General features: G+C 33.3%; 1 protein-coding gene and 1 long non-coding RNA gene across 3 annotated transcripts; both read left to right on the top strand.

Annotated features, from left to right (window-relative positions):
- The first annotated feature begins 324 nt into the window (after positions 1-324).
- LOC146925831 (uncharacterized) lies at positions 325-1,088 on the top strand. Its single transcript, XR_015008092.1, has 2 exons — positions 325-711; positions 798-1,088. It is a non-coding gene; the product is annotated as an uncharacterized LOC146925831 (long non-coding RNA).
- Positions 1,089-3,551: 2,463 nt separating this feature from the next.
- Positions 3,552-22,390, top strand: LOC146925832 (calcium-transporting ATPase 9, plasma membrane-type-like). Of its 2 annotated transcripts, none has more exons than XM_085758281.1 (35): positions 3,552-3,691; positions 4,454-4,595; positions 7,441-7,707; positions 9,457-9,573; positions 9,663-9,702; positions 10,381-10,502; positions 10,589-10,720; positions 10,799-10,888; positions 11,196-11,265; positions 11,485-11,555; positions 11,644-11,727; positions 11,810-11,887; positions 11,968-12,039; positions 12,921-13,004; positions 13,114-13,196; positions 13,290-13,398; positions 13,482-13,537; positions 13,650-13,692; positions 13,792-13,875; positions 14,521-14,658; positions 15,761-15,826; positions 15,924-16,022; positions 16,259-16,369; positions 16,673-16,840; positions 17,196-17,255; positions 17,455-17,619; positions 17,804-17,920; positions 19,404-19,502; positions 19,786-19,923; positions 20,545-20,645; positions 21,155-21,200; positions 21,305-21,436; positions 21,560-21,667; positions 21,757-21,848; positions 21,968-22,390. In XM_085758281.1, exons 3-35 carry the CDS (start codon positions 7,471-7,473, stop codon positions 22,074-22,076), a joined length of 3,321 nt encoding a protein of 1,106 aa, XP_085614407.1. In that variant the 5' UTR covers positions 3,552-3,691; positions 4,454-4,595; positions 7,441-7,470; the 3' UTR covers positions 22,077-22,390. The 2 variants fall into 2 exon arrangements, with proteins under 2 accessions (XP_085614407.1, XP_085614408.1); XM_085758282.1 differs by having other exon boundaries at positions 3,552-3,676.
- The last annotated feature ends 1,776 nt before the right edge of the window (positions 22,391-24,166 follow it).

A 24,166-nucleotide genomic window follows, 5' to 3' on the forward strand; every position in this document is an offset into this window, starting at 1 on the left:
GATATTATTCGACACATGCTCATTGTTGGACCTCACCACAATCTCACCCAAATCAACATCAATTATAGCCTTAGTGGTGGCACGTAATGACCTACCAAGAAGGAGCGAGAAATCATCGTCGTCCTTTATATCCATCAATTCAAAATCGACCAAAAAAGTAAACTTGTATACCTTTAAAAGCACGTCATCCACCACACTGTAAACATATGTTATCGAAGCATCGACAAGTCCAAAAGCTATCTTTGACGGTTTCATTTCTAAACAAGCTATCTTGTTAATTAAATGTGGAAATTGGCATGAAAATTATGCTCATACCTAGGGAACGTGATTCACTAAAATCGGAAAATCAATGCAGTCACACAGTCAAATAATGCACAGCCATCCGATCAAATCAAGGATCTAGATTCACCTTCTCTAATTTTCCACTCTCAGCACAAAACACAGGTTAGGGAAAACGGAAAACTACCATCACCATTCCTTGTACTCAACTTTTTTCAATCCATCTCTACAACTTCAACATATATTCCTTTTATTATTTCTTTAACATGTGAGCACTGAGCACTCAAATAAAAAAAGTTTCAAATTTTTTGTTTCACTTTCACATAATTGATTTCCACTCATTTGTTATTTTGGGTAAATAATAAGAAGCCATAGTCATCGGTAAGTACAACAGATGTTGTAGACAATCTCTCAGAAAGAAAGAGAACCCAAGTACTCATTAATATCAAGGTTTTCTGTTTATTTTTATTTTTTTCTGTTGTTTTCTGGGATTTATTTCTTTCAATCAAGAATTCCAGTGAGGTGAATTCCAATTCAATCAAGATTTCCAATTCATTTCATTGCAATCCATCAATTTCACAGTGATGGGTTCTTTTAGTTCATGCTAATGTTTTGCGAAGAGGTTTACTGAAGTTTGAGAAGGAGGCTTTCTATTTGATAGCCTATGAGTTTTTCTTTTCACTACCCTGTGTTGTGGGTTGAAAGTGGAAAATCAGAGAAGATGAATCTGGACCCTTGATTTAAACGGATGGCTATCTATTGTTTGACTGCATGACTGCGTTGAATTTCTGACTGTAGTGAATCACATTCCCATACCTAGATCACATATAACTTCACCAATATACAACTTACCAATCCAACATGAGATAGTAAAACAACTAGGATCAGGTATATTTTGAGGAAGTTTCCTCTTAACAGTAGCATGACAATTCTTCATGATATACACTAACTCGTCATCTATGGGAGTTGCCTTTAGTAACAAGAGTTTCTTCAAGAACTTAACACAATAATAACTTTGGGCTAATTAACATTTCATTTAAGGGGATATGAACTTTCACTTTAGCTAACATTTTCAATCATTTCTTGAAATTTTCCTCTTCTTTATTATCTTATTTAGTCACTTTTACTCGCTCATTTTCAACTTCACCTTTAAGACTGTCATTTTTTTTTCTTCAATCTCTTAATTTTTGACTTCACCCTTAACATTTCCTTTCTCACTCTTTTTTACCACTTCTTTCCTAATTTCCACCTTAATCATCTTGCAAGTTTAATTTTTGGATTGTCAATGGTATTACCTAAAAAACCACTACTAGTCATGATAACTATTTGCGTCTCCAAGTTATTGATCGAGGCTTCTTTATTCTTTCAGGCAGTTTCTTGACTCTTAACTAAGGCTTCAATGTGACCTTTGAGATACCTTCATGAAGAATGTCTTCAAGAGTTAACTCTGCTCGTTTAGGAGGAGCACTTTGAGGTTGTTGCAAACCGGTATTGTCACTCCAAAAGAAGTTAAAATGATCCATCGATCTAACCAGGATCGTAAATGTTGTAGTAAGGATTTCTTTTTTGTTGGTATAAGTAAGTACCCTTGTACTTCCCTTGCTCCTTGAATAACATCAAACTTGCAGGAAGGCATGCACCACTAACATGACCTTTTTCTTAAAAATCACAAACTCAGGCTCGAGAAGACACTTGTGCTAGACCTTTCGCTTTCAATTATTTGGTAATAATCTCCATTTGTATGCTCACCACTTTGTTGCTAGTTAGCAACGCATCATATGTGTCTAAATCCAACACACCTCTCCTCTTTGGAGTTGCTCTATCACCTCCTACTGACTTTTACTCAATAAGGGGCATGTTGTTAATCAGGCCTTTCATCTGTGTAACAGTCTTTGTCTTCATATTACCTCCTTTTGAAGCATCTAAGAGCATTTGTGTTTACGCGTTCAAACCACTTGTGAACACAAATGAACTTATGAATTTGGCCTAGTTCGAAACATTGATTGTCCAATAAATAAAAGAGAAAAACTGGTATAATATTTATTTACACTCTTGTATCAAAAAGTAAAAAATATTAATTTCTTTTGCATTTATAGATTATATTTATTTTTCCTTCTTTCATTATATTCTTATCAATATAAGTTCTCTTTATTAATGATAATCTTATTCAAGTCATTGTCTACAACTAAATGTAAATATTTCAATCAATATTCATCCATTAACTTGCCACATTATAACTATAGTTTAACTCTTTCCACTATGCTCAACATTTACTCAATCTTTTGGTTGTTTCATTTTGCTTATAATAAATAAGAGGAATGATAGCAACACACATTTTAACACACTCTTTTTTATTGGTTAAAATTCACATGAGTCCCACCAAATAATGTAGGTCCCATATAAACTTGGTAGGTCCCATTTGAATTTTAATCAATTAAAGAGAGTGTATTCAGGCCACAGCTCCACAGAGCTGGGCCTCCCTCAGGCATGGGCCTCAAAAAAAAAATTAATACCCACTAGTACTACTGCCCTCCAATTTTTTTTAATACCCCTAGCCATTTTCTGTTCCCTTGTTTTAGCCCTTTAGGCCTATTAGAATTAGGTCCTCTTGCTTTTGGTGTTAGGTGGGGTTCCTCATGTATACGGTAGTCATTTTCACCTTTGGGTGTACCGCATATATACGGCATCTTATATTTATCTTTTTAAAAAATATAAATAGAACATTGCTCTTTTAAAAAAAAATACGTTTTGATTTTATCACTGACCTCTTTTCATTCCCAGAGCCGAGCCTCCGAATTCTTAGGGACGGCCCTGAGTGTATTAAAAAGTATGTGCTAAAGGAAAATGCTTGTTACAGTGACTAAAAGCTTCACGAGTGCTTCACGACCCACTAAAAAACCAATTCCTTAATTTTTGCTGGCTGACGTGTATGGTAAGCGGAGCCTTTTTTTGTTACCACTGATGTTTTGCTGTCGTGATGAGTTCATGAGAAATGTTATCGGAAGATATAGCACCACTGATGTGCTAAAATATGTGTTACTAGCATTTCTCTATAAATAAAGCAAGACATGCTAAAGTCAAATTAAAAGAAAAACGTGAGGCGCATGGGAGTTGCATGCATGCCAAAAAAAGCCCCACTAAATAACTATAGTAGGTTTGGTGCATTTGGTGTGTGCGCACGATAGTCGGTGCACCAGTAGTGTAGGAAGTTTCCACGAAATTGCCTTAACATCTTTTACAACAACAAAATATTGACTCAAGATCCTATCCTCATCATAATTTCTCTTCCACTACACTTCACTCTCCTTTTTTTTCTTCTTGTCTCATCTCACCTGATATGCGATCCAAATCTCCTTCAGATAGATTTGTATTTCTGTGCTCATGCTCAATCCCACATGTTATTTTTCCCATGGTACTTATCATTTATTTATTTATATACTTCTACTTTATTATTACTTATTATATTATTATTGCTAGCTAGCTGAGCTAGCAGAATCATTCATTTCATTCTCACTCCAAAGTATGTTTCCTTCTGATACTATGATAGTGATGTAACACTTGGTAAGAAAAATAGTATATCAATTACCTTAGCCTTATTGGTATTTAGAAACTTGTTTAAGATGGATGAAAAGGTTAGAATCTTTGCACCTAACAGTGACATTCCCTGGAAACACAAGTGCCTTAAACAGTGAGCTTACACACGAAAGAGATCCGTACCAGAGGATTAATAATAAAATAACTTGTTAAATAAAAACTAACATTTAGCATAAAAAATATACCAATAAATTGTGAATTTACAATATCCTTTAAAAAAAAAATTACAATATGATTGAGTCGGGTCAATTTGAATTCATTTTGTTAAGTTGGTTTAAAATTCCAACTTAACAACTTAAAACTTGTTATGTCATCTACTCTTTAGTCGGATTTGAAATCAACTTAAGAAGTCTTTTTTACCCGACTTACAAAGTGTTTTATGCACTAATGAGTAAATTATAAAAGTTTTTTTCCTTCACTAGTCTAGGTAATTTAATTGGACATGAGCCAAACTAATAAGCATGTTGAGTTAAAGGATGAAATTGTAATGAATAGTAAATACCTACAATTTGTGGAAACTAATATTGCTTGTTTTTTTTTTTTTTAATATTTTTCTTTTCCTTCAAAAAACCTTTGGCAGCGCATTACAGCTATATTTGCTGGTTGAAAGAAGTTGGACACATGCTTGGGGTACCCGCTGTAAGTAAGGTTCGGGGTGTACACAATTGTGTACTTGCTAGACGTTTTCTCCAATTGTGATGGAGTCACACATATTACTTTAGGTAAATCAGCATTATTTAAGAGAATCCAGCATTATTTACCATATGATCATATCGCAATATTGGTTAACGTTTTTTTTTTTTAAGAGGAACAATATCTCTTGTTTGTGTTTTTAAATTTTAGCAACGATTATCAATCAATTATTCATACATTTGAAGAGTATTTTAAGGTAAATGTTAAAAATATATATAAATTTGAGATGTGTACATACAACTAATGAGTTTGGTGTAAAATTATATTTTATCGCATTGTCATAAAAGGAACTTTGTTTAAGCATCACACTAATCTTTTACATTTTATCGTAAAAAATATTTAATATTCACTATTATGAGTAACAAAAGTTCAGAAAAAATTAAATTCTATTTCATTTATATTTTTGGTAAATAATATTTAGTTATTATAATTTTAAAAGATAGGAAATCATATTTATTTTTTTAAAATACTCTTTTAACTACTAATTTAAAGACCAAAATATTCAAATACATGTCGAATTATCGAGTGTACCGTAGATCATTTATTTTATTTTTCAAAATCAACATGTCATATGGTGATCAGAAATTGGCCCAAACAACACCTAACCCACCAACATTGTTTGTTAAAGTGGATGAAAAAATATGTTTGGGAGAATAAATCCTACTAAAACTATGTTTTTCAACGAAGATTAGTCATAAGCAAGAATTGACAAATACTTCACACTAAAAATATGATAAAAAAACTCTTAAACTAAAATGCTAGGCCACTCATAAAAAAAATCACCATTAAACTGTTTTATTCCTAAATGCTGGTTACAAAGTTTACTTACATAACAATATTACAAGTTTTTATTAAATATTAGTGTAAAACTATTTTATGTGGACAATATATCTTCTTTGAACTCATAAAACAAATGAAACAAAACAAAAAAAAAACTCATAAAATATGTCTAACTAGGACTCTATTTGGCAAGATAAATTTTCAAACTTTTAGTAGATAATTTATCACTAATAGAACCAAATTTGATAGTAATTTTTCTCATGACCTTATAACAATTTTTACCAACTAATAATATTTTTTTGGGTCTTGCTAACAAGTGTCCTAAGGGCATTGTTTAAAGAACCCAAAAAAAGAAACTATGTCTTGAAAATACAAGTCAAACACTTTTTAAAGTCATAACCGTACAATTTCCAATGCAAAAATTGCTACTTTTAGATGCTTAAACAATGCCCTTAAGGCACTTGTTAGCATTTTCCTATTTTTTTTTATAAGCTTCTTTAATTAGGGTATGTTTGGATAAACAACTTGTTTAGAATTTACTTATAACACAACCGTTTATTATGATAAACTCTTATCTATAAGCTCACATAAGTTTTTTTTTTTTTGCAAATGATAAAACTAAATGAGGTAAACATTTTTTTTTTAAAAGTTATCCTTTTTTATTGAAAGAAAAAGTTATCCTAAACTGTCTAGAAAACTTAGTGTCGAACAAAAACCTTAATAAAAAATACAAATACATTTTTGCTCATTATTATAAATAAAATGTCGTTTTTTTTGCCTGTTTGGATTGGCTTATAATTGGAGAATAACACATCCCAATACACTTCTAACCTGGGAATTTAAAAACTACAAAAGATAACTTCTTGTCAGCCAGACGTCTAGAGAAAAAGAACACAACAACAAACACATGCTTATAATATACTTAATGTATCTGGTCTATAATAACAATCATATACGCCTGTTGTTCAATTAATCTAGAAAGTTAATTTAAAAACTACAAAAGATAACTTATTGTCTGCCGAACGTCTAGAGAAAAAAAAAACACAACAACAAACACATGCTTATATTATACTTAATGTATCTGGTCTATAATAACAATCAGATACGTATGTTGTTCAGTTAATCTAAAAAGTTAATTTAATGATGATCATGACATGCTTTGTAGAGTAAGACAAAATTCCAATAGAGCGATAATGAGGTGTGTCTAAAACTATCCACCAAAAGTTAACAAACAAAGCGCTTCTCTTGCATCACCGTACAATACCACAAGGCACACAACTCATTCTTTCAGTTTCTCCGTTTTTTATTTTTTAATTAATTTAATAATTAAAATTAATCAATAATATTCTCCATCAATAAACATTTTCCTACATTTTTTAAGGGTTAAATATGTTTTTGGTCCCTATAAATATGTCAACTTTTCGTTTTAGTCCCTCTAAAATTTTCCTTCAACTTTTGGTCCCTATAAAATTTTCAATCACTACTTTTGGTCCCTATTTTCAACTTAATATATGTATTTTTTAATGAAATTGTGCAGAAATGTGTAAAATATTCTAAAACAATTTCCTGAAAAAAATTAGAATTTTTTAACAAAACACAAATTAAATATGAATTTTTAACCGTAAAAAATATAAAAATTCATATTAAATTCATGTTTTGTTAAAAAATTCTAAATTTTTTTTGGAGTGATTCTTATAATATTTTGAATTTTTTTGGAAAATTTTATTAAAAAATATGAATTTTGTATATGAGTTTACTTTAAAAGAGGGACCAAAAGTGAAAATTGAAAATTTTATAGGGATTAAAAGTTGAAGGAAAATTTTAGAGGGACTAAAACGAAAAGTTGACATATTTATAGGGACCAAAAACATATTTAACCCCATTTTTTAATCATTTAATAAAATTTGAATGGAGATGGTAGGACCCATCAACGTAACCACACATTGATCTCAAATTGTTCTGTGATTCAGAAAACAAAAATAAAAAATAAAAAATAAAAATCTAATTTGTTTGATTTTGTGGTTGTGCCTGTGCCCTACCATCTCTGTGTGGCACTGGGCCTTACCATCATTGTGTTTTCATTTCTTCACGCAGTAACCGTTTTTCAAATTTGCGGCAACAACAATGGCTTCCAACGGCATCGGTAACGGTAACGGCCATTTCGCCGTTACCATCGGCACCGGTCACAATGACGATGACGACGACAACAACAATCATCATCATCCTTCCGATAACAACAACAACCGCCGTGATGATAACAACAACAACAACGACGAAGATGATGAGCAAATTGATCCTGATGATCCTTTTGATATTGCTCAAACTAAGAATGCTTCTCATGAAACTCTTCGCCGTTGGAGAGTAATTTCTTTATCTTATTCTCATTACTGAATTTAATTAGTGTTATTGTTAATTATTGTGAATCTTGATTATTAATCGTAATTTTTTGCTAAGTTTTGATGCGTTAATCAATGTGCATTTTGCATTCATCGATTTCTTGCTTTTTCTGTAACCGCATTTCAATGTATGAAATTAATTTCTATTTCTGTTTCGATCTTATTCGCAATACAGTACTTAATTTAATTAGGATTATTATTAATCACATTTTTTAGTTTAAATTTTGATGAGTATATCGATGTGAATTGCATTTGTTAATTTCATGCTTGTTCTTTAACGTTTCAATGAATTTGCATCGCAAGTTATATGTACTTTCTATATTGAGATGAATCCGTTAGTGTAATTGATAGTATTAATGTGAATTATGATTATTAAGCACATTTTTTGCCTAATTTTTGATGAATTAATCAATGTGAATTGCATTTATTGCTTTCATGCTTTTTCTTTAACCGCGTTTTAATGTGTCAATGCACATTGATTGCTAAGTATATGCAGTTTCTATATTGAGATGCATTCGTTAATGTAAGTGGAAATTGAACTTGTTTGCTCGATACTCTGGTCTCAAATATAAGCAAATAAAAGTTAAACAAAGTTAACTTAGTTCAACTTTTTTTTACTTATATTTGAAACCGGAGTTAAATACTATTATTATGAATATGATATGATTATTAGTCACATTTTTCGCCTAAATTTTGATGCATCAATCAATTTACATTGCACTTGTGCTTTTACTTTAACCGCATTTTAATGTATCTGCATTTTCGACCAGTACTTTTTTATGCATCAATCAACGTGCATTGCTAATTATCTGCACTTTCTATGTTAAGATGTTTCCATTAATGTAATAGGAAATTGAACTATGAGATATACTCAAATGACACACATGCTTTCTATTTTTTGAACAAACATTCATCACTCTTACTCGTTGGAGAATTTATACGCTCCTCCTCTCATATTAGGTCAACATCTTATACAAAATAGAGAGATGTTGGAGAATTTAAAGAAACTTTCACTCATATTTTTGTATGTGTGAGATGAATGTAATAAAGGATAGGTCAATATCTTGTACAAAATTGAGAGATGTATGTGTCGTTTGAACATATCTTAGGAGGATGGGTGAGTGAAATTTACTAGTGTATAATCATCAATTTGTTGCGACTAATCAGAAACTTGCCATTATATGATATGAGTATTTTGTTTTAATTCAAAATGAAGAAAAAAAGAAATGAGTATGCAAGTTCCGACAGTTGATCATTGATCAACCTGCAAGTGTATCTGCTAGGGGTAGAAAATACAAGACTACAGCAAAATGTAACCTACTAAAAATAAAAATTAATTAGTTTGATTTGAGACTTGATTTGATTTGGCCACAAGTGCAATCTTGATGAGCACTGAATTCAAATGGAAAGAATGAGAGTTATGAGATTCTTCTTTTTCCACAGTTGTTCAATGCTGCTGATTCATGTATTTTTTGAGCCAATTATAAACTACCATTATCATATTTATTGCATGTACAAAAATGCATTTTGGTTCCCAAGCACTGCATTTAATACTCAAATGAAGTAGAGTTTGTCATATCCAAATCATCAGTGTGTCGGCTTTTAGCATTATCTCGATCCTGTGTTGTGTTTAACTAGTTTAATTTTGGTGAGGAATGTTAGCTTGGTTACATATTTTCCAAGGCATCTAAACTGAAGTTTCACTCGTGTACAGCAAGCAGCACTGGTACTCAATGCGTCCAGGCGTTTTAGATATACTCTGGACTTCAAAGGGGAAGAGGAAAAACAGCAAAAGAAGAGCTTAATTAGAGCGCATGCACAAGTCATAAGAGTAATGTTTCAGAATGTCAAACATGTTACCTGATTGAATGTTTCTAACCACCTTTGACTATTCTAATCAACAATTAATTGTTCTATCAGGCTGCACTGCTTTTTAAATTGGCCGGTGAACGTGAACTAGGTATACTTACTTTGATATCGGATTTTTTTCTCCCTATCTTTTATTGATTATGATGTCTGTCATCTTTGCTTACTGAGAACGTAGAACCTAGAAAGAATAATCTTTATTAAACCATAGCCTGCCACCCTTGTAAGTTGTATCACATAATTACCAAATCTTGTATTCGTTGCAATGATGAGTTTGTAGCATAAACATTGGAGAGGTTAAGAGATGTGAACCAGAATGGTCAATTGTTGTGATAATAAGATCCAAAAAGAGAACCAAAAAAAAAAGTAAGCACAACCTTGATTCTTTTTCTTTTCATTGAAGGTATCACAATTCACAAGTGAAGATAGTGCCAGATTACTAGTAATGGTTAAAAAGCAATTGCATCATCTGATTTTCTCTATGTGGAATAGAAAATTCTACTGTATTTAATATCCTTAAGCAAATATGCAATTTAGAGATATGAGCTGGTGAAAATCATAAACTATAAAAATGTCGATTGCTTTCTAGTTTTGTAGTTTGTATTCTGCGGCAGGAAGGAATTTGGTCGTAGATTTCAATTAATTCTTCCATTATTGGCTTGTACAAATTTGTAAATCAAACTGCATGTGGTTAGAGCTTATGCAACTGAATCATTATCTACATGTGGAGTTACTTATTACGACCTTTCAATTTATATTTTGAATTATCCAGTGATAAGTCCAGCAGCTACACCCTCACCTCAACCTTCAGTTGGTGACTTTGGAGTTGGCCTAGAACAACTTGCTTCAATGTCTAAGGATCAAAATATTTCTGCTTTACAGCAATATGGAGGGGTAAGTCTACAGCATACTCTTTTGTTTCTAACACAGATGTTGCAATGAGTTACTTTGCTAATATAATTTGATGATATCTTCATCAGGTTAAAGGCCTATCAAGTTTACTAAAATCAAGTCCAGATAAAGGAATTAACGGAGATGATGCTGATCTATTGAAAAGAAAAAATGCATTTGGAACTAATACATATCCTCGGAAAAAAGGGAGAAGTTTCTGGGTATGTTTATATCATTATACTATTGTTCCCAATGAATTAATTATGATACTGGTATTAATTCTTTTTGATTGTTTACAGAGGTTTTTATGGGAGGCTTGGCAAGATCTGACCCTCATAATATTGATTGTAGCAGCTGTAGTGTCATTGGTACTTGGAATAAAAACAGAGGTGTGATCATCATTCATATTTTCTAATCGTATTGTTGATTACGCATTCCATTTAAGCTCAATATTCACTCTACAATTTCTGAGCTTTTGACATCACTAAATTTTAATTGTTTACTTTATGCATTTTATTTACGAAACCCTCTCTTCTCTTTATATGACTGTTTCTGCATGGTGCTTGGTTCTGAATCTTCTGATTATTCTTGTCATTTCATTTGATATTAGATAAGTTTGGTGTTTACATTCTACTGACATAGTTATTATAATATTATTCCCGGTGGTTTATCCTTTCTTTCACTTGTAATTCGCAGGGTTGGAGTAAAGGATGGTATGATGGGGGAAGCATTGCTTTTGCAGTTTTACTTGTTATTGTAGTTACTGGTACTGCATATAACTCTTTTTAACGATGAATTTACTCCTATCAAAATATTTGTTATACATGTGTAGAGGATGGCATGTTAAGATTTGGAAGAAATTCTATTTCCCATTGACCCTATTTGTGTTCTTCGATTTTTCTTTATTAATGACCCTAATGCAAACTGTATCAATATATTTGTATGACTGACTGCATGCTGTTACTGTTAATTTTTGTTTGTCCAGCTGTCAGCGACTATCGACAATCTCTGCAATTTCAGAATTTGAATGCAGAGAAACAAAATATACAATTGGAGGTGTGTAACACATCTTAGCAACACATAACTTGCTAATCATTGGGAACATAAGCTCACATAACTATCATATACTTTGAACTTGTTACAGGTCATGAGAAGTGGGAGAACGATTAAAATCTCTATATTTGATATTGTTGTTGGTGATGTTATACCCCTTAAAATAGGAGATCAGGTGAGTTTGCATGATATTTTGAGTTTGCCAGGAAAGTAAATGTGTTTTCTTTTTCATTAATTACCTCTATCGGTATACTCAGGTTCCTGCTGATGGAGTATTAATCACAGGTCACTCACTTGCAATCGACGAATCCAGTATGACTGGTGAAAGCAAGATTGTATGTATTTTAATACCCTCTATTTACGAAATTTAACGGTTTTTAATTCTTATGACTTTAAAGTAAATAGTGTTATGCAGGTTCATAAGGATCAGAAAGCACCCTTTTTTATGTCTGGTTGCAAAGTAGCAGATGGTGTTGGCGTTATGATGGTACAATATGATAATCTTAGACTATTTTTTGTGAGCAGTGGCTTTTGTCGATATATAAAAAATTAAAATTGCTAAATGATATGAAAGTATTTTCGTGAAACAACTCAAATCGAAAAAAGTATGTTGTATGTCTCACTTTCCCATTGAATTTTCATTATTGTTCTTTTCTTTTTCTAACCATCATCGGTTATTAGGCATTTTTAAATGTTTCATTCATAGAGATTTCCTAAAATAAATAAAAGAAAATTGCTGATAAAAATTCACTGATTTTAAGGTTTTTGGAATTGTTTCGGTGCCAAATGTTTCTGGCTTATTCTGCTTGCATGTATTCATGCTGATATTTTCTTTTCTTGTGGTTAACTTTGGCTTCATTTGTCCCTGTGAGCTTAGCTCAGTTGGTATGGACATTGCACATTATATGCAAGGGTCGGGGTTCGAACCCTAGACACCCCACCTTTTCAACTTAAAAAGATGAATTCCTAGCCACTAGACTACTTGATCAAAAAAAAAAAAAACTTTGGCTTCATTTGTTTGGGGCCAAATACTGAGAGCTGGCTGATTGTGTTCCATTGTTGATACATAGATGAATTAAAATATAAATTTAGTCTTCTATAATTTTTATTTTTTTTATAAAATTAGTCTTTCATTTGTTTTAGTAATTTATAGTTTTTAGTAATTAGTGGCCCCACAATTTTCTTGTTGTTTTTGTAATGCAGTGAATTTAATCCTTTCAATAATAACTTTTATTGATAAACTTTTCGTAGTGTGCTCTCTATGTAAGTCCTAGTGTACTATTTTGATTATGGTTGTCTTCAAACCCGTGAAACAAAATTTATAGAATGCCCCCACCATAAAGTCACATTTTAGACTGCCATATGTAGGTAACTGCTGTTGGTATTAATACTGAGTGGGGATTATTGATGGCAAGTATCTCAGAGGACACAGGAGAAGAGACTCCATTACAGGTCCCCCCCTGCTCCATCCTAATAAAAGAAAAGAAAGACTGTTGCTTTAGCAGTATACTATCGAACCCCGTGTGTTAAAACTGAGATTATTTTTGGTGACATGAAATAGGTACGTTTGAATGGAGTGGCAACATTTGTAGGCATAGTCGGGCTTTCTGTAGCTGTTTTAGTGCTTGCAGTCCTCTTGGGAAGGTAATCTGAAGTTTTTCTTTTTCGTTGGCTATAACTCGTTAAACATGTATTGTGTCATTATTGACATGTTATGTTATGGATTTGAAATTGTAGATACTTTTCTGGCCACACAAATGATGCAGAAGGAAATCCCCAATTCGTTGCCGGAAAGACTAAAATTAGTATAGTAGTTGATGGGGTCATCAAAATTTTTACCATTGCAGTAAGTGCAAGTTTTGAACTGTTTTATACTTTTATTTGTTCATCTATGTGTAGCAGCTTTTGACTATATATAGAGCCATACAGGTCACAATTGTAGTCGTTGCAGTGCCTGAAGGTCTACCTTTGGCTGTTACTTTAACGTAAGTACTAGTGGCTAGGTTACTTCATTATACAATTTAGATGTAGCAAAACGAACCCATTGATTTTTCTTCTAATCTGTGTAATTTTCTTCCTCTGTTGCTATCACGATAGCCTGGCATACTCGATGCGGAAAATGATGGCAGATAAAGCCTTGGTAAGCATCATTCACATCTCCAATCCTCAAGTCCATATCTTAGTTTTGCAAATTTTTATGCTATTTTTAGTTTTAAAACCTAATGACATAGATGTGCAGGTACGAAGGCTGTCAGCCTGTGAAACTATGGGCTCTGCTACAACAATTTGCAGTGATAAGACAGGAACATTGACGTTAAATCAGGCGAGTTTCAAAATCCAAGGCTTGGATAGTCTAATAGGAGTTATAAGTTGTAACTACAATTTACATTTATGCAAATTAGTAAAAGCTTCAAGCGTTATGGCTTTTATCTAAGTGTAGGTGATTGTGGGTTCATAATACATTCGTAATTGCCACTTTCCTATAATTTTCAGTTATTGTGTCGCAATGCATGTATCAAAATGCTGATGTTTCCAGAATTCTAAACAGTATAACTTCAGAGATAAATCCCTGATTTATTTGTTTGGGTTGACGAAGCATAGTGGTTGAATTTCTGTCCCTTACAAAATTCAAGGCTTCTGTATGGGCGGGAGAAGGATACATTATTCATTATTAAGTGTAATATGGATAAATAGAGAGAAGGAACTCATAGAAAAAATCAGTTGTTGTGGCTTCATTTGTTTGATAAACCCCTTGCGCTTGTAATAGCCATAGTCTATCCGATAGTTTATACAATTCATCAAAAAGCTAGTAGTCCATTCTGTTGAACTCTCGAGTATCTGTATTTATTTGGTTTTTTAAATCCTTGAATTATAGAGATATCGTAGTAATTTACTGTATGTATTTATTTGGTTTTTTAAATCCTTGAATTATAGAGATATCGTAGTAATTTACTGTATGGCACTACAGATGACTGTTGTTGAAGCATATGTTGGGAAGAGCAAACTAAATCTACAGGATGACTCTTCAAAGTTCCATCCAGAAGCATTATCTCTGATAAATGAAAGCATTGCACAGAATACCACCGGAAATGTTTTTGTGTCTAAGGTTAGTTTTTATATGCTACTTTAATTACTGTAACTAGGATTCCCTTTTATGTTTTTGTGATATTTGGTGCTAAATTAACTCAACGATTTTGGTAAGTATCAAGTACTTGATGAGAACCCTCCCTTAAAAGCTAGCTATGAAGGGAGAAAAACCAAGCCAGTGAAACACTCCACCGAGCATCCCATACTCTCGATATGGGACTTGGGCACCTCATAATACCCAAGTCCCTATCATAGCACTGCCCTTGTGAAGCGATGCCCCTGACTGCTGTACTCTACGACACTTTACTCGGCCTTTCCGGTCAGCCGTTCCATAGGTAGCCCTTTCCGAGCCAGTGACAACCGGCTCGCATATCAGTTTATAAGCATATCTAAGCACTTGAGGAACCTCCCTTAAAAGCTAGCTATCAAGGGGGAAAAACAAACCAATTAAATAATCCACCGAGCATCCCATACTGCTCGATGTGGTACTTGGGCACCCCATACTACCCAAGTCCCTATCAGATTTTTTCGTGGTCTTGATTAAAGTTTTTGTTTGAGGAGAGTGATATTTTAATTCTTCAAATTGACAACTGAGTACAATCATATTTGCTGTGGTCATTTATCTTCTAGAAGATCTGAAACAAATTCAGTAGTATTTCAATAGAACTTGTGTGCCTCAGAGATATGAAATGAAACCTCCACTTAATTGCTTCAGTTTTTAGGGAAGTTAGTCCATGATATATCGTTAGAGCCTCCATGACTAAGTGGTTATTATTTCAATCCTTGCCACCCTAAGTCAGCACATAAGGTGAAATGCTTATGTGCATTGTGCATACTGCAAGTCTAAAGGGCTTTTAGTTTTATGTGAGGTGCATGTTAGATATGAGACCAATAAAATGCCTGACATACACTATAGGTAGTAAATTGACTTCATTGATTTTTCATTTACTGATATGAATCTGCACTGGTCTTGCGAATGTGTTGCATAAAAGCTGAAAGATAAATTCTTTATTAACCTTTTCTTTCCCTTTTTAATTGTCACCAATGTGTTTTTGATTTTATGAATATGACTAGAGTTTTGTTATCTAGAGTTAAATCTCCGATTTTATTCTGTTTCATAGGATGGTGGAGAGCTAGAGGTTTCAGGATCACCGACAGAGAAGGCAATTCTTTCATGGGCAGTCAAGGTACCCTGACTTTTGTTCCTGTGTTTTTTTTTTCCCTGTCAATCTCCCCTTTCGTTAACAGTGTGTGTTTGAAACTGAGCTCATTTTTATATGGCAGTTGGGTATGAATTTTGATCTTATCAGATCTAACTCAACAGTTCTTCATGTCTTTCCATTCAATTCCGAGAAAAAACGAGGTGGTGTTGCTCTGAAGCTGGTAATAATTTGATCAAAATATTTACCAATTCATCCTTTCATTCGTTGTAGCTTTTACTAGTATCGGACATATTCACTTGTGAGCTAAATTAAGTTATAAAAATGAATGTTGTTTACTCTGCTATGATGAAACCATATCACATGGATAGGTTACATATGCTTTTTATTGATATATTATTTTAATTTCCCATCAACTTTTCTATGATAATAAGATACAGAATCCAATATTCATGGCAGGTGGACTCTGAGGTGCATATACATTGGAAAGGAGCTGCAGAAATAGTTCTAGGAGCATGTACCCAATATCTTGATTCAAATGGTCACTTGCAATCCATCGAACAAGAGAAGGTTAGGAAAAGTAGCTTCATGTCCGAGGAAGTTTTAAGAAATTCAGTGAACTGAATATTGGAGATGAAATTTTCTTTTGATTAATAGCCAGTAGAAATTAAGAAAAACACATGGAATAAGGTTACCACCAAAATACTTTATTACATCAGTATGATTATGGTCTTTTTTCAAGTTACTGATGCCAAATTATGCAATTATATAGCAACTGATAATCTTTCCTAAGTATAATAACTGAGAGCGGTAAACATTCTTTTTGGCAATGTCCTAATTAATCAGACATTTTTTTGTTTAAAACTCTTTCAGGATTTTCTCAAGGAGGCTATTGATGACATGGCTGCTCGCAGTTTGCGTTGTGTTGCCATTGCATACAGGTCGTATGAATTAGACAAAATTCCATCTAATGAGGAGGATTTAGCCCAATGGTCCTTACCAGAAGATGAGCTTGTTTTGCTTGCTATTGTTGGAATCAAGGTAAAATGCAAGTGTAGGTTTTCTTGTTATATTGCATTAACTTGAGTCATTACATCCATTTTATCTACAAATAAGCCATGGGCTGGTCAAAATATTCTTAGTTATATGTTTAAACCCTTATATGTGTGTCTGTCTATATGTTCACGCACTCCCTATATGTGTGCGCGCTTGTGTCTGCGCGCGTGTGTGTGTGTGTGTTAGGAACAAATATTACTGATTATGAGCTTCAGAATAATTTTTTTTGCTGAATATGAAATTGTGTACTGTGTGGAGTGGAGCTTGTTTGGTCCTTATGCTTTCAAACTAACCCTAAATAAATTCCTTCGTCTGAGTTAAAACTAATCCATGTCTTCAGGATCCTTGTCGCCCTGGTGTCAAAGATGCCGTGAGAGTATGCACTGACGCTGGTGTTAAGGTAATATATGTCATGTTTGATGACTACAATATTCATATTGCTTGATCAATTAGATACCTTAATATTTATATCAATGCTTCATTGGAAACCAGTAAACAGCAGTGTTAGAACGTGGTTTCTGACTTTATAATAGCACATGAGTGCTACCCCAAAATTTAATCGAGGCAATCCAACACATAGTACATTTATGAACTCTCAGGTACGCATGGTTACCGGAGACAACCTTCAAACAGCAAAGGCAATAGCTCTGGAGTGTGGGATACTGGCTTCAGATGAAGATGCAGTTGAGCCATGTATAATTGAAGGAAAGGTATTTCGGGAGCTATCTGAAAAAGAAAGGGAACAGGTTGCCAAGAAAATTACGGTATACTTAGTTCTTTCTTCCATTGTGATTTCTTTTGTTATCTGCATCAGTTGCTATTATTCGATAGAGGATGTTTATTCCTCTATTCATAGCCTTATTCAAAGTAATGCTGTTTGTGCTAATAACTTTCAATTATATTACATCCGATGTAATTTTCTAATAGTGATTTGAATAATATATATAGGTGATGGGCAGGTCTTCTCCTAATGACAAGCTTTTACTCGTGCAAGCACTACGTAAAGGAGGTGAAGTGGTTGCTGTCACAGGAGATGGCACCAATGATGCCCCTGCACTACATGAGGTTTGTCATATTCCTTGGATGCACCATCTTGACTTTTGAATGAAATAAGTTCAAAAAAAAAAACTTCTGAATTCCTGCGTATGAGTGAACCTGCACAATAATCGTAGATATACTCCACTGAATCGCTGATGCAGACAGCACCATTTTGATCAGTATATAATAGAGCATCTATACTTGTTTGATTTGATTTGTTCTTTGAACTGTCAGTTGCTCTTAAGCAGGGACGGACCCAGAATTTTAAGCAGTGTAGGCCGTATATACATACATACACACCATTATATAAAAGCAACTTTATAGTTAATTAACGTTTAACTATTTTTTAGTCGGATCTTTTTCTTGATAAATTTACCTTTAACAACTCATTTTTTTTTTCAAACTTAAATTTTACTTCAAACTCCAAACTAAGTATAGAAAATTTGAAAACTATTCGTCTATTTCAGTTAAACTTCTCTTGTTAAAATTCTTTTCAAATCTATATAATATAGATACAATAAAACACAAACAAACTAGTTAAAGTTGACACCAAATGTCAAATTAAAGTTTAACACCAAATCTTTTACCTTTTGTTTTTTAAAATTCAAAAGTTAATAATACTATTCTAAATTAAGTCTCATGAATTTCTATTTCATGAGTGCCACTCCTCGATATTCTTTCTTACGCTCAATTGACATTGTTTTATGTTGACCAAAAAAATACAATTATGTTATGTTGTAGTCTTGTAGACCTTTCTTGTGTATTAGACAGTATTTTAATATCACTACCACTCAAACACTACCACATATGTACTAGTATTTAAAAAAAATAAAAAATTTGCTTAAATAAGGCCAAGGCCCACATATAGGTACAAGTGGGTCCGTCCCTGCTCTTAAGTAATCATGTAGATATGATTCTATGCATTTGCAACTGTTGAATGCAAAAAAATTGCATATATGAATGTCAAGATTATAGTTATCAGCATTCAGTATCAAAAAACATTCTGGATCTAATATTGGGAATACAAGTGGAGGAAGTAGGGAGCAAATATACTGTTCCTGTAAACTGTTTTTCTACCAAAATCATGACCATGCCAATAGTCGTTGGCTTTAATAAGAATGTCTTGTTCCTAGAACTATTAAGCTTATTGTGTTTGGCCAACTTATTGAAAAGCTGAAGAAGGGAGAGAAGAAGAGAAAAGGAGAGAGAATGCAAATAAGCCATCTCTTTGTGTGATACTGTTATTCACTTTTTAGGACATTTTTATCAGCAAAATACTTTTCCTTCCATACAAGAGTAGTAAATTCAATGTGTTTTCTTTTTGTTAGCATTTCTAGCATACAGATACTTACAATTAACGTAGTACGTATATATGCCCCGGGTTGGTGGTTTAAAAGTTTTACTCCCGCCTTTTGCACCTCCACCTTCTTGATTGGGTTGTGATATTTCATTCTTCATTATCAAAATAAATTCCTGTTTACACTGAAAAAATGTCCTTTTTGTTTTGTAGGCAGATATTGGTCTTTCTATGGGCATCCAAGGAACTGAAGTTGCAAAAGAAAGCTCAGATATTATAATCTTGGATGATAACTTTGCATCAGTTGTAAAGGTAAGCATCGTGTTTATTGGCTCAACTCTCAAGATGATGATATCACCTTTTTCCCACGTTTTTGCCATGTAATGGTTTAAGACTCTACTAGAAAGCCATTACTTTTTTCGTTTGCCGTTGTTTTATTTTCTTCAGTTTTTATTAACATTTACATCATTTAGCCCTTTCGGCTTAAAAAATTTGGCTATGAACTTCCCATGGCCGAGAAACATTCCAATTTACCAGTTCACTAAATTGATCAATCTGTAAATTATCTAAGATGTATGTTTCAATATTTATGTAGGTTGTCCGCTGGGGCCGCTCTGTATATGCAAATATTCAGAAATTTATCCAGTTCCAGCTTACTGTCAACGTTGCTGCTCTTGTAATAAATGTTGTGGCAGCAATAAGTTCTGGTGATGTTCCTTTAAATGCAGTACAGGTACCCCTTTTCTTTCTTCTTGTGATTATTTTTTAGTTACACTTAAGTCGATGCTCCAAAACCAGAACAGAAGGTGGAAAGTAGGTAATGCGACCAAGCTTTAAAGGCCACAAATTTGTAGCATTGTTCAAAATCAAAACAGAATTTTTTTACTAATATCAATTGTTAACCCTAAAAGTACCTTTGCTTGCTGGTAAGGTAAGTGAAAAGACAAATTGACTCTGGTTGGTGCTTTGATGGATATAAAATGTAGCAAATGTAAAGTGTATCGCTAGAGTGGGTTGGGTTTGCTTCAAAGATATCCATAGTATAGTAATAGGTGGCACAGTGTAGAAGTAGCTCTGACGTCTTATCTGTTTGGGTCAAAACTCGCCTTACAGAACTCTTACTGCGTTTGGGTTATAGTTCTGAATGTTTGTTGTCGACTACTTTCCTCATGCAGTTCAGGAGAAAAGGTGTTGAATTGTTGTATCCATTAATATAATTGTGGCTTAGAAATTCTGAATGTTAATTGTTATTGGAAACCAAGACTTTAAATTAAGTAGGGAAGAGCTGATTGAATTAATCAACAATGAAAACAACATACATATTGTTTTTTAACGCACCTGCTCTTGGGTGCAGCTTTTGTGGGTCAACCTTATCATGGACACACTTGGGGCCCTTGCCCTGGCTACGGAACCACCAACAGACCACCTAATGCACAGATCACCAGTTGGTCGAAGGTTTGGATTGACTTGCTTTCTCATTTGTCACTTTATTAGCTATTAATTTACAGTAACACTCTTAATTCTTAAAGCTGGGCTGGCACGTATATGCACACTCATGTACACATGGCTTATATTTGATGCGTTTTCAATTTTGATCCTTGGTGTGTGTGTGTGTGTTTTCTCAACAAAAACTTATGGCATTGAAGAAGTTTTGAAAGATAACTCTTGCATTCTATACCATTTTGCAACTAATGAACATAATGCTAGCAAAATGGTCACTTCCATGAAGTGTTACACTTTTTCTTCCAAAGACCAGAAAATCAGTGGGAAAGAACCTAAGTGTGCATTGTGTAGTCTTGTGCCCTTGTATCTTGTTTAATTAAGTAAATGAGAAAGTTATGTTGTTTTTCCCTTCACAGTTGAACTTTATACTCATTTTCCTGAGACTCTCCGGGTTTGCGTTTTCCTCAAACATTGAGTTAAAAATGTACACTTTTAACTATGATCTTTTCTTGGGCTTTCAGGGAACCTCTTATTACAAATATCATGTGGAGAAACTTGATCGTACAGGTAAAATAGTTTATTCAATGTAAATATTTCGTAAGATTAAAATGGAATTTTGAATATGACACTCTTTAAGTCCTATTGTTTAATTGTATTCTTTGTCATCTCAGGCTGTTTATCAAGTTGCAGTACTTCTCGTTCTGAACTTCTGCGGTGAAAGTATTCTTCCCAAGCAAGATACTAAAGCCCATGGCTTCCAAGTGAAGAATACTTTGATATTCAATGCATTCGTCATGTGCCAAGTAAGTGGAATAGTAAATTATTGAATGTGTGGAATAGAGAAGCCTTTAGGTGCAATTATACAAATACATTTGCTGGAAATTCATCCTATTCTTGAGTAAACAATTTTAAGTTTCAACCAACAGATATTCAATGAGTTCAATGCTCGCAAACCAGATGAAATGAATGTCTTCCGAGGAGTGACTAAGAACCGTCTCTTCATGGGAATTATTGGAATAACCTTTATACTTCAGGTGAATATGGAACCTTTTGTTTTTCTGTTCATAAATCTTATCTTAATTACTAACGTTTGCATGAGCATCACTCTACTCCAAATTTTCAGATAGTCATCATTGAGTTCCTTGGAAAGTTTGCCTCAACGGTGAGGCTTGACTGGAAGTTGTGGCTTGTTTCTCTCATAATTGGCCTTGTCAGGTTAGTTCGCCAAACTTCGTTAGCATTTAATCATGTGCTCATGTTCTTGGTATTATCTAGAGTTCAAGACATCTATGTTCCGAGACTTGATCATGACCATTGTTTTTGCTATCTCACAGCTGGCCTCTTGCTATAGCTGGAAAGTTCATTCCAGTTCCCAAAACACCATTGTCACGTACGTTCATGAAGCCAATTAGACGATTGAGGAGGTCTCGTTCTTCGCAATAGGAAGTCGCACACGTGCAATTCATATTAAGCTAACGCCTGACAAGTAACAATATACATAACTAGCCCCAATTGTTGAAGCTTTTCTTCTACAATATGAATACAATGTATATTCAATACTTCCCAAAGGGATTTAATCATAAATCAATCTTCATGTGATGCATTAACCTTTACCTCTTTCCCTTTTTTATTAATATTTTTGATCAACTGTACATTGTAGCATTTCCAGATATTGTTAGAATTACTTGTTGTAAATGCTATCAAACTGAACTATCGATTTCAACAAAAATAGGAAAGAAAGGAAAGCATTGGCATGATTTTAACTTTGCACGTTTCATTCATCACATAAACTAGCATTCCCTTCCAGTTACGAGTTGCAGCATCTTTAACTAATTATAAGAAGAAAATGCATGTCTGTTTATTCAAAGCCAACAATCTAACTGGTTTTTGCAATTTGTGTGAATTGTAAAGGATGTGTTATGTTAAGCTGAAATATCAAAACGTACTTCATTCTAGGAGAAACTGAAAAATTCACTTTGGAACCATTTACTTATCACTTTCTATTAATTAACGAAACAAAGAGAAAGAAAATACAAATACGTAAATCAATCAATGCTTTAAACTTTAAAGAAGGCTCTCTTGTATTTAAAAAAAGAGAGAGAATTTCCTTTCCCACTTTTCTTGCTTCTTGTGTGCCCTCCATTTTTCGATTTTATCTCCGTTCGAATTATATAATCTGAAGCCTCTCAAAACTCAAAAAATCGGGTGGTTTGTCATTGAAATCTAATCATGTTTCACAACCTTTTGGCAAATACAATCTGAATACAAATTTAACGGTTCAAATTATATAATCTGAAATGTGTCAAATTCTTCCATAAGGTAAGTTTTAACATTGGTAGTCCTTATATTGACACATTTCATATTATATAATTTGAGTACATCAAATACGTGTTCGGATGAATATATGAAATTAACAAAGTCTCTCTCTAATAGGTACTCTTTTCTTTTGCTCCACAATGGGAGTACTTGTAACTTTGTAAGATACCAAGTCTTATAGAGCAAGACTCTCCCGTTGTGGATGATCAGTTGACATGTTGTCATTGACTACTTTGTTGACATAATTCAGTTCAGTTGTATTAGACAAGACATTTTAAATGTTTGATTAAGCATTACTTCTTGAATTTATTAGTATAGTTTTTGAGTGTATGGATCTTGGATTTATTGTATAGGGTAGGTAGATATTATATCGTGTAAATATGGATATGATATCCTGTACTTTTTTATTGATTGTTTTAAGCCTATATAAGAGATCTTGTTGTGTAATTGAGACATACGGTATTTGTCTATTTGACATATGTGTCTCTCTTTTCTTCTCTCAAAAGTAACATTTGTCGAGTAAAATTTCCTTAGCAAATATGACCTTGAAGATGTTGAGTTCTGCATAATGATCTATGGAAAATGTGAATCATGTTGGTGAAGATTATGGAAGGGCTATAATATCGATTACTTAAAATAAAAAATTGACTTAAACATGTGTTTATTCCTTCTCTGAGGTTTAAAATTTAAATAGAATTTTTTTTCTTTTCTTTTTCAGCATTTTGAAGACATTGTTGTGAGACATTCATTTTAAAGTGCTAAAATGAGGTGTTTGGTTAAAGGTGCGGTTCAGGAGGGTGGCGAAAGCTGCTCGGGGCAGTCTAAGACTTCTTTAGCTAGAAACATGAAAATGGCTGCCCTAAATTTTGCAGGAACTGGAGCTATGTACTCTGGGAGTATCATTCCTATGATCACAAAAGCAAGAGATTAAACGGTCTTGGAGATTTATAATAGTTCATTTGCTGAACGTATGAAAGCGATTGTCGAAGAGTTTTTAAGAATTGGAGCCATTGCGAGAAATTCCTTGATTGAGCAACAAGAAACGAAAACGAAAGAACATTCTCAGTCAAAACTTGATTTTAGGATTTTAGGATGATTTGTAAGACTCTCATTTGATGTAATCAAATCCTAATAGTGAAACATCAATGAAGTGCAGGATAAAAAACATCTAGGATGATATTCTTAATGGAATATTTCTAATGTTTTGTACTTCAAAT

The sequence above is a fragment of the Medicago sativa genome, chromosome 4 (assembly GCF_051527215.1).
Source record: "Medicago sativa cultivar Bolivia chromosome 4, Bolivia_mono, whole genome shotgun sequence".
In the NCBI taxonomy this organism is placed as follows: Eukaryota; Viridiplantae; Streptophyta; class Magnoliopsida; order Fabales; family Fabaceae; genus Medicago; species Medicago sativa.

Bases quoted from the DNA above. Each gene is read 5' to 3' on its own strand.
- LOC146925832 (XM_085758281.1), top strand. From the start codon at position 7,471: ATGGCTTCCAACGGCATCGGTAACGGTAACGGCCATTTCGCCGTTACC. The intron at 13,005-13,113 runs GTCCCCCCCTGC...GACATGAAATAG, and splicing joins GAGAAGAGACTCCATTACAG to GTACGTTTGAATGGAGTGGC. The intron at 19,503-19,785 runs GTAAGCATCGTG...ATATTTATGTAG, and splicing joins ACTTTGCATCAGTTGTAAAG to GTTGTCCGCTGGGGCCGCTC.